The sequence below is a fragment of the Austrofundulus limnaeus genome, unplaced genomic scaffold, assembly GCF_001266775.1.
Source record: "Austrofundulus limnaeus strain Quisiro unplaced genomic scaffold, Austrofundulus_limnaeus-1.0 Scaffold55, whole genome shotgun sequence".
In the NCBI taxonomy this organism is placed as follows: Eukaryota; Metazoa; Chordata; class Actinopteri; order Cyprinodontiformes; family Rivulidae; genus Austrofundulus; species Austrofundulus limnaeus.
The window spans coordinates 1,046,511-1,056,376 of NW_013952457.1; the positions used below are offsets into that span (position 1 = coordinate 1,046,511).

General features: G+C 39.4%; 3 protein-coding genes across 4 annotated transcripts in view; all 3 read right to left on the reverse strand.

Annotated features, from left to right (window-relative positions):
* The window catches only part of mustn1a (musculoskeletal, embryonic nuclear protein 1a), a 1,842-nt gene extending 1,302 nt beyond the window's left edge, over positions 1-540 (reverse strand). The window contains exons 1-2 of the mRNA XM_014009085.1: positions 449-540; positions 221-344 (exon numbers count right to left, since the gene is read on the reverse strand). Of these exons, the coding sequence (XP_013864539.1) occupies positions 221-344; positions 449-457 (133 nt within the window). The 5' untranslated portion in view covers positions 458-540. The remainder of the gene's footprint in view (positions 1-220; positions 345-448) is intronic.
* A 159-nt stretch (positions 541-699) lies between these two features.
* rft1 (RFT1 homolog) lies at positions 700-4,120 on the reverse strand. The gene is made up of 10 exons (XM_014009081.1): positions 3,881-4,120; positions 3,717-3,802; positions 3,506-3,628; positions 3,119-3,410; positions 2,911-3,045; positions 2,558-2,818; positions 2,338-2,482; positions 2,157-2,262; positions 1,838-2,087; positions 700-1,754 (listed from the first exon to the last, which is right to left on the reverse strand). Exons 1-10 carry the CDS (start codon positions 3,944-3,946, stop codon positions 1,590-1,592), a joined length of 1,629 nt encoding a protein of 542 aa, XP_013864535.1. The 5' UTR covers positions 3,947-4,120; the 3' UTR covers positions 700-1,589.
* Positions 4,121-4,898: 778 nt separating this feature from the next.
* The window catches only part of prkcda (protein kinase C, delta a), a 14,689-nt gene continuing 9,721 nt past the window's right edge, over positions 4,899-9,866 (reverse strand). For both annotated transcript variants that reach the window (XM_014009080.1, XM_014009079.1), the window contains exons 14-18: positions 7,729-7,791; positions 6,842-6,980; positions 6,570-6,758; positions 5,919-6,047; positions 4,899-5,831 (exon numbers count right to left, since the gene is read on the reverse strand). In XM_014009080.1, the coding sequence (XP_013864534.1) occupies positions 5,673-5,831; positions 5,919-6,047; positions 6,570-6,758; positions 6,842-6,980; positions 7,729-7,791 (679 nt within the window). In that variant the 3' untranslated portion in view covers positions 4,899-5,672. The remainder of the gene's footprint in view (positions 5,832-5,918; positions 6,048-6,569; positions 6,759-6,841; positions 6,981-7,728; positions 7,792-9,866) is intronic.

Here is a 9,866-nt window from a genome sequence, read left to right on the forward strand (position 1 = left end):
ACACACACACACACACACACACACACACACACACACACACACACACACACACACACACACACACACACACACAAACACAATTGCCAGAACTTGACCTAAGCTTCACCACACAAAAAAGCAAAAACACTCTTTCCATTATTATTAAACAAGTCTGGTGTAAAATCCCACGTTTACATCTGTGTGTGTATGTGTGTGTGTGTGTGTGTGTGTGTGTGCTCACCACACTCATCCATCACTTCGTAAGTTTTGCTCTTCATAGGCCCATAGGAGCCGAGTTTGTTCTTAGCTTCAGTCAGGTCCTCCTCTCTCACTGCAGGACGCTGCTGCTCCTCTTCCTGACCGGTCTGAAGGACAGAAACACCAGATTTGTTATTTATTTATTCATTTTTGTCTAGAAGTCTAGAAGAATTTTTTAAAAAGTGAGTGAAAAGTCAAACTCTGCTCTTACCTGAGACATGGCGGTTGAATAACTGCTGCAAAGATTCTCCTCTTACTGTCTTCTTCAGCTGGTTTCACTCGTGTGTAAACAATCTGGCAGTGGTTTCCCAGAGAGCAGTAAATCTGCCCCTCAGAGGGAACGAGTGAACAGACTCCTCCTGTTTTTTTTTTTTTTTGTAAGCTTTTATTTTAGTCTCCAACTATGAAAAGATGAGGACACAGCTAGAACCTGTGACTTTAAACTTCACGCAACAAAGCCCAGAGATGCAGGAAATATTTAATGTTCTGTTCTTCCTCTGTTTCCTTCACTGAAATAAAGAAGCTAAACTCAAATCACACAGGATAAGTGCCTTAAAACAACAAACCGTACAAATATCTGTTGAAAACAGAGAGAGGAGACTAAACAAACATGACCCTGCTTTTAAAGAGCGCCTTCCCACCCTTCTAATGAGGTCATTATTTTGTCCTCTGGGATCCTAAAAACACAGCGGCTGCAGAAAAAACCAACAAATCGTTCAAAAGCGTTTCCAAGAAACTAAAACTTGTTTAACTCTTAAACAGTAAAAACAAATTGATTCGCTGGTCTAAAACATGTTCTAAGAGGTCCCGTTTTCTTGTACCATAAATCCAAAATTGTTTAAAAAAAAAACAAACCACAAGTCTCAAGCAAGTTGTCACAATTCACTTTCATTCTCTTAAACATGAACTTAGTGTTGAAACTTCCCAAAAATGTAAAAACTCAAATATAAACAGCTGGAGGCAGCATTCAGAGCGCACCTTTTACCTAACAAAATGCTTTATGTTGGAGTTTGAAGAAAACTCAAATTCACACCAAGTCGGAATCATTCTGTGAAAATGTGGAACATTTCTTCTCTAGTCTCATCTTCTTTCAATACTTTTCCAATAATGAACCTTTACCACCAGTTTAAATGTAGTTGGCTTGTTTGAACGGCAGTAAAAACAAAAACCTTACAGAACATTCATCTCAACGCCCAGGATTAGATCCTGAAACTGTAACAACAGGAATATTTTAGAGAAAATACTCAAGACACACACAAATAACAAACAAGGTCCCTTTAAAAATATTAATCCCCCTCCTTTCCCCCCCTACAGTCTTTCACAGTCAGGCTGTTCCAGCTGTGTTCTGTAATTTAAGCRTGCTTCTTTCTGTATTTGGGCAACAGCTGAGTCCTCACAAACTGAACGAGCTCAGTCTCCGTGAGAAGAAGAGCGATGAAGACGAGGAGCAGACACACAGCCCCCACACCGACGTGGACCGCCCTGAGCAACCAGCCGTTGTCACAGCAGAGGAAAACCTGAAACCAGAAGCTCCGTTAGAACCAAGCAAATACATTTAAACAAACAGCTGATTTGTTTGTCAAAGACAGAAGGATTTCACCTCAGAAACGGTTGTGACGACTGCACTGACACCGAGTGAAATCACGAGGAGTGGAGAAGGCAAGAGGCCTCGCAGAGGCCTCCACTGGCTGGACCTGAAGTAGCGGTGGATGTAGAAACAGCTGTGGGAAATACGGAGGCCCATGTTGAGACAGTTTGCCAGAATGAAGCCGAGGCCTCCGGCCCACCAGGTCAGCAGGTAGGACAGGACGAGGAAGGACACAGACAGAGCCAGCATGACCAGGTTGTACCTGGGGACAAAAAACCGTATTAAATCACAGGATTCAGCTTTTATTTTCCGTCCTGTCCACTCCTCTTACTTGTCGACTTCTTCTTGGCTCATGGCAGCAAACACAAAACACTCTGTGACGCCGTTTACAGCCAGCAGGAGAACATAACAGCTGTAGCATCTCAGCAAACTGGGCCCTGTAAGCAATGCACGAATAAATATTAACAAGACAGACAGCTAACAGAAAAGTACCCCACGTGTCGAGCTTATACCTGCTCCACTGCTCAGCAGAGTGCCACCATAAATATCCAGAGCCAGGTGAGAGTAGGCATATCCAAACACCGTAATAATCAGACCGATCACAAGCACCAGTTTCAGCAAACGCTCCAGAACCTCTGCTGCGATGGCGACTTCTTCCTGCAAACAACCCGAGGACATATGAACAAGGAGGCCTTCGCAAATACGCTTCGTGTTCATCAGCGCAGCCCAAACCTTTTTCTGGCTCCTGACGTCACGTCCTCTCACCAACACTTTGGCAAAAAAGATGTAGAAGCTCTCTTCAATGGGCAGGAAGATGAAGCGCGCCACCATGGAGCCCAGGTTGTTGACGATGTCGTAAACACCCTGGTCCCCGAAGCTGAGGACGTTCAGGAAGGTCATGACGTAGCGCTCGCCCTCCGTCAGGATCTGCTTCAGGAAGGACTGCTGGAAGAAGCTCCACGTGAGCCGAGCCAGAGTCCAATCCACCAGCGGCTTTAAGCACGAATACACGGGGAAGAAAATCAGCAGTTATTTTTGATGAAATAAACAATCTGTAATACTTCAAGGTGTGCCAAGACACTGACCTCCCCATCAGCTCTGCAAGGCAGCAGGTCTGCAACACCCTGCAGAGGGAAACCCGTCTTTGCTGCCTCTTTAGACCCCAAGAAACGCAGGAAATAAACAGCATAGCATAGCACCAGAAATCCTGTGTACACCAACTAAAAAGAACCACGTCAATCAAAATCCTTCTTGCGTGTATTTACAAAATAAGTCAGCTGTTATTTTCCTTACATGAGCAGCAGAAAATATGTAAAGGCCCCATTCTCGGGCAAACACCACCAGTACCACGGTCACGCTGCACTTTGCGACCATCGCTAAACTCTCTGCGACTGCTTTCAGACGGACAAACATGTGAGCTTGAGCCAAAACCCAGAGAGGCTCGGCCAGGAGCTCCTGGACTCCCGATAAGGAGAACAGCACCACAGCGGGGCCGTAGTAAGGGACCACCTGGGGGTCTGGGATCTCCAGAAGCCACAACCACACACAGCCGAGAAGGATGGCCCATAACACACCCAGAGGCACTCTGAAAAACAAAAACCGAGACAGAAATCARATTAGTGCATTCTAGATGAATAAATAAAACTTCCACTTTTGGTTTTGTTTTATTAGCTGACTCACGTCAGCCATAGGAGGTTAATAACTTGTCTCCAGCTGCGGTTTGTCCCTGATTCTCCACTCAGACAGGCTCTCCTGAAAGCCTCTCTGGACAAAAATACTAATGTGGAATACAAAAGTGTAAGCCTGTAATACGAAGAAGAAAAAAACGGGTTACAGCAGGTGGAGCAGTGAAATCTGACTGCAGAGTTCTGTGATTCCTCTGTTTGTTTACCTGACGTTGACCACCCCGATCAGCTCTTTGGACACAAAGCGCAGCGTGAACGCGTTCAGGAGGAAGGTGAGGACACGGAACATCACCTGAGATTAAACACACACGAACAGTTTACACGGTTATTCTCAGAACCGGGTCACGCAAAGCTCGGTTATGTTCACTACCTGTAGCAGCACATTGTACGACGCCAAAGTGGACGCGTTTTTCAGCACGTCCTGAGAGGAGCTCATTTTTAAACTCTTTACAAAAACGTTTGTCAGGAATGAAGCTGAACAAAAAAACGCTGCTTAGCGTGTAAACACATCATGAAGTCATACGGAAAAAAATACTATTATAACAAGTTATAAAACAACAGCTGTTAGGTCCTGAGGAGCGCACAGACTTTGAAGTACTTCCGTACACATTTTACGGTCACACGTTACGTGATGACGTCGTTAAAGCTGCATGGCCACATTATCGCCGCTAGAGGGCACTATTCTGCAACTAACACACGGGCGATTGTTTCGAGTTTTTCAGACTCAAATTGATTGATGATAAATTATAAATAAAATAAGAATAAACAAAAAGCTCAGTCGTGTAAGGATTGTTTTTGTGATGCATCTTTCTGGTTATTACCTGAATTATTAAGCCTGGCAAATCTGTAATTGTTCCTGTCTATAAAATAAATTGTGTTAAGCCTAATAAATGCAACTTTTAAATTTTTTATATTTGACTTGGTTAATTAGCAAATCCATAATTAAGATGTGCAAATCTTGAGTCTTTTTTTATCTTTGAAATGATCAGCTTTTTCCGTCATCTTCCATACAGTACCTGAGCTTTTGCAGAGGAATGTTTGCTTGTAAAGCCATTTACCTCTGACCTATAAAAAACCCTTCTAAAGCTTCAAGAACTATTGATCAAAATCCCTTTAAAAGTTTACAAGTCTGGTTCTGGAGCCAAAGTATAAAGAAATGGGGCAGATTAAATGTTTTGCATAGTACTGCAATTGGCCTTAATTAAAAAAAACAAAACATTTCATGTCACCCATGTTCAAACCAAAAGCTACAATGGAAACCTATTAAAAAATCAGCTAGTAATTCAACATTTATTATTATTCTTTACACCATAGATGAGGTTTAAGTCTATTTTTTTTTTTTGCTTCAACTGTTAATTCTTAAATTGTCGCATACATAAAAGCCAGCACAAACTTGAGATGTTTTTTAATTAGATGTAAAATATGGAGACAATAAAAAAGTACATCCTAGTTAAACAATATACAGGTACGAACAATATACATCTACAAAGTTTATGTACAGCATTTTAATAACATCCCACTTACTGACCACACTCATGTAACATTAATTAAAAACTCTGCAACCATGGCTACATTCAGTCCTCCAGGTCTATAAGTAAGAGCTATCCATGCCGCAGAGTACAGCTGCTGGGAATTATTGATTATCACACTGTTCCTTTAATTTACACAAGAATTCAGATATTTTAGAAAGACAACATTCATTATTAATCTATAGTGTGACAGATGTGTTACTGTTCTGAGTCGTACACATGCAGTTGTCTCATTTACATAATTCATATCTGAAATAAAAACAGTACAGTTGATGTTTTTCCTCTTCACAATTTTCTATCCCCAGTTGGACCAAACTTCTCGTAAAAAAAAAAAAAAAGAAATAAAAATGCTGCAGATGGTTGCAATGACAGCATGTGACATGTAAAGATTTATCCATCCACCATAATATTATTATTATTCCTACACATACAGGCTTTTAAAGCCTTGCACAATAATAGGCATGCATACAAATACAACATCAATATATACAGTACAAGGACATGATTCTAGATGTACYCAAGATGAAAATAAAGTTACATAAATACTGATTCAGGAACAACTCACTTCTCTGTGAGTAAGCAAGCTGCTCCATAAACAGGAGTGTCTCCTGAGTCAGACTGATGTTAAAACAATCACTTTTCTAAAAGGTGCTCCATCTCAGGGTTTATGAAGGAGAAACCAGCAAATGCAGACTGGTCCATGGAATCTATGAAGTTCTTTTCACTGTACGAAAGCTTTGGCTTCTCGCTGAGGAACTCCCGATCAAAGTTGCTGCAGTCATTTGGTGCTTTCTGTAAACGAGGAAAAAAGAAGAACTCAGCAAATGATTTCAAGTTGAAATTGTTCTATTTATCATCTGTAACAGGTAGGGAGCGTACCACTTTGGGTTTGAAGGGTGGCTCAATCTCTCTCCTCTCCAATGCCTGCCAGTTGATGGGCTTAAAGAAGGCGTGTGCGGTGATGTCACCCACAACTCCCAACCTGCGTGTTGGGTCTCTCTCAAACAGCTGCAGTGAAACATCGTTAGCTTACTTTAGTCTCGTTTAAGTCTAAACATGTAGGATTATAATCATTGCTTTATAAAACGTAAAATGCTCAAGTTTAAACAAATAAATTCATATGAAAATAAATGTTTTCATCAAGCAAAATTTGTCTTTATCAAGTAGACAGTGGCTGTAAAATGTTTTCATGCACTCAAGCTTTGAAAATGTGAAAATCAACTGTGTTTACACAAACACTTTCATATTCTCTGGGCACCAACTTATTATTGGATACCAGATAATCTTAATTACCTGAAATCCAGCCCGGAGAGCAGTCATGTTCCACTACATTGAAACTTAACTAAATGCTGTAAGTGAAAATCTCTATTTTTTTTATTTTAGTAAAATATATTGCGCTATAAATGTTTTGTTCAATTAACCAAATATTTCTTCTTATATCTCCTTAGTTATAATCTGATGCTCATTCATGATTGCTAGTAGTTGTGTTCTTATGTGTGGGGTACATGGAGCAAAACGTTTGGTGCTGACCTGCTCAAGCAAGCTTTTGGCCTCCTTGCTGATCCAGCGGGGATAGTGAGGCGTGTCCATGCGGATGGACTCAAACAGCTCGTCCTCGTCGTCTCCGTGAAAAGGCGACTGACCGACCAGCATCTCATACAGAAGCACACCAAACGACCACCAGTCGACTGAGAACGAGTACTTCTGGCCCAGCAGGATCTGAGGTGAGGCACAGTTTGGAAACAAATGAACAAACTAGTACATTTGCACCTGAAATTGAAGCAGGTTTTAACATGTTTCACCTCTGGAGCAATGTAGTCTGGAGTACCACAAAACGTCGTGGCACGATTCTCTCCAAACACGTTCTCCTTGCACATCCCAAAGTCAGCAATCTTTATGTGGCCCTCATGGTCCAGCATCACATTGTCTAACTTCAGATCTCTGAAAACAAAACAATATTATAAATAAATATCAGAAAAGTTAAAGACTCAAAAATAGAATTTGCCTTTTATACATCTACTCAGTCTTAAAGATTATCCCTAAGATTGATACTTGTACATTAAATGTCTGAGAGTTTTAGTATCTAAAGTGTAAAATGTTTGATGTGTAGGACTTCAGATTATTATTTAGGACAGTCAAAACCTGATAACTCATAAATTTCTGTGTAGTGTTGGTACTAATGAATACAAGTACTTATTTAAGAAAACGGTTAATAGTTTTGAATTAACAATTCTTTCACATTAAATATTAAGTTTATCTAAATATCACAGATATTTCAAATGTGCTCAAGATTATTAATTAACCTGAGCCTTATTAAATGTGTTTTTGTGTTTCCATAAACTCATCAGCTGCACTAGTTTTACACTAAAACTGGTCCAGTCTTTCAGTCTTTTCTGCATCTTTGCACTCACAGTCACAGCTTTCTTAACAGCTCTTACTCGTGACTGCAGTACCACACAATGGTATTTAAACTTTTTGGGAAAAAAAAAGTCAATATGTGTGGGATTATCTAACTGAGCAGTTTTTGAGTCTCTGCAAGTTCATTTACAGACAGAACCAGCAGCTCGGCTGAAAGCACTGACGTTAAAAAATATCTTCGAATTACAAAATGATCATCTGGGAAGAAGAGAAAACTGTATTTTCAAGCAGAAATGCTGAACATTAAGAGTGAGTGCTGAATGTTTTTGACCTGTAGATAATTCCTTTGGAATGCAAGAACTGAAGACCACAGATGATCTCAGCTGAGTAGAACCTGGGAAGACAGATGGCAGAGTCAGACAGATATCAGCCACTCATCTCTAACAGAGCTGCAGCTCTGCTCAGCAGCCGGCTCACTACAGGCTGACAGATGAACACTGGTGTCACCGCAGGCTCGTTTCAGCGTAGGCCTGAATTATTGAGGAGAACATTTGTATGGAGTATAAAACAAGTGACTAACATAATGTGAAATCCAAGATGTTGTGTGAGCTGAAAGATTAGCCAATAGCTGACAGGCTTCTCTTGCTATCTGCTCAGTTAACAGAGCAGCCGTCAATCTAACCACTTTCTGGTCCTTTTTATCTGCTCAATACATCTCATGTTACATCACTGACAAATATTCTGTAGCTAAAGTTAGAGTAACCTCATAAACGTTACTATAAACAAATATATAAAACAATGTAAAATTAAGTTCAAAGTGTGTGTTTAGGGTAGAAAAACAGCTTTAGCAGTACAGAAATGATGACCCACACAGATCTATGAAAATTTCGCAAGTTAGCAGGAACTACTATCTTAAGAGGTCATCTGCATAATCAGATACAACAAATATCTACAAAACTCCATTTCACTGTGACAAATTGTGCAGCAACAACACAATTATATGCGAACTACAGGTACTTAGTTGTAAACCGATGCCTAATTTTTGAAAACGTTTTTTGTGAAACTGGGACGATTGTGCAGCAATGTGATTGGGAGATTTCAGTACAAGAATGAAACTACACCTCTGATTGTTTCCTTCGATGCAAAAGCATTGATACAAGAGCTGATACATCTACACAAATAGTATTATTTAAAGTAAAAAATAGGGTCATTCACTTAAATACTGTGATTATGGCCTTAATTTTAAAAGATACAAAATATGGATGCATAAAATGTAATTGTACTTCTGAACACTATTGAACACTATTGGTGTATGCAATCCTGGTCCTCGAGGGCTGTAATCCTGCATGCTCCAACACAMCTGATTTGAACAAGTAGTTGATTAATAGGCTTCTGCAAAACTTGAAGAGGTAATTCAATCACTGAACCAGGTGGTTTGGAGCAGAGAAACAAGTAAAACCTGCAGGGTTTACTGAACATGTATGAATGTTTTCAATTATATATCAATACTCGACCATAAATCCTATCTGATTATATTTAGTGTATAGACTGTCTGCGGTGAAAACAACTCAAAATAATTGCTGCTTTAAGATGTGCATTATCAATACCATCCTGAAAATTTAGGATTTGAAGATGTAAACCAACAATAATAACAGAAAGCCAATCAAATGATGGTGTTTTAGCATAAATACTGTTACTCTGAAAAAAAAAACGCATCATGATAATAAATACTAGTAAACTAAACAGCTAGTTTAAAATATATATTTTTAATTTCCATTAAAAATATGAGCTTTTGCTGGTTTCAGCTCATAGACTTTAAAACTCAATTTGAGACCAAAAATGTTAATGAATTAACTGTTAGATACCAGTGAAACGACAAACTCTACCTGTCCTCGTCACGGAGGACAGGTAGAGTGAATACAGTCGCCGGATGAGGAGGATTTAAGCAGCTCTCTAAGATCAGGTTTCAGTGTTTACAAAGAGGAGAGTCACTCATGTCAACTCACAACCCCTGTTTTAACGACACTAAGAAAAGTGAGCTTAGGTCTAAAGGAAAAAAACAACACAAAAAGCAGTATACTGGTTTAAAGTGATGCATATGATAAAACTACATTTAACAAACTGAAATTCTTACATGTCATTAAAACCTCTATTTAGTGCTTTTATTTTACTCCAAAACAGCAAATAATGTTTTTTCCTCTAAATATCATACAACATAACTATTACTCTTGTATTTATCCCATTTAAAGAGTAACTTACCCCAAAATTAACTTTTTTTAACTGATAAACTGTCTAGAATGTGTCTAAAATGTTATATAGTACTGTTTCTGTGCTAATTTTGATGTTTTTGTGCGTATTTGTTCAAATCTGTAATATTTGGTCAGTAACTAATATTCCTCTGACCATGTCCATCCCGTTATGACCACAGTGTACCATCTTGTGACCATGTCCATCCCTTTATGACCACAG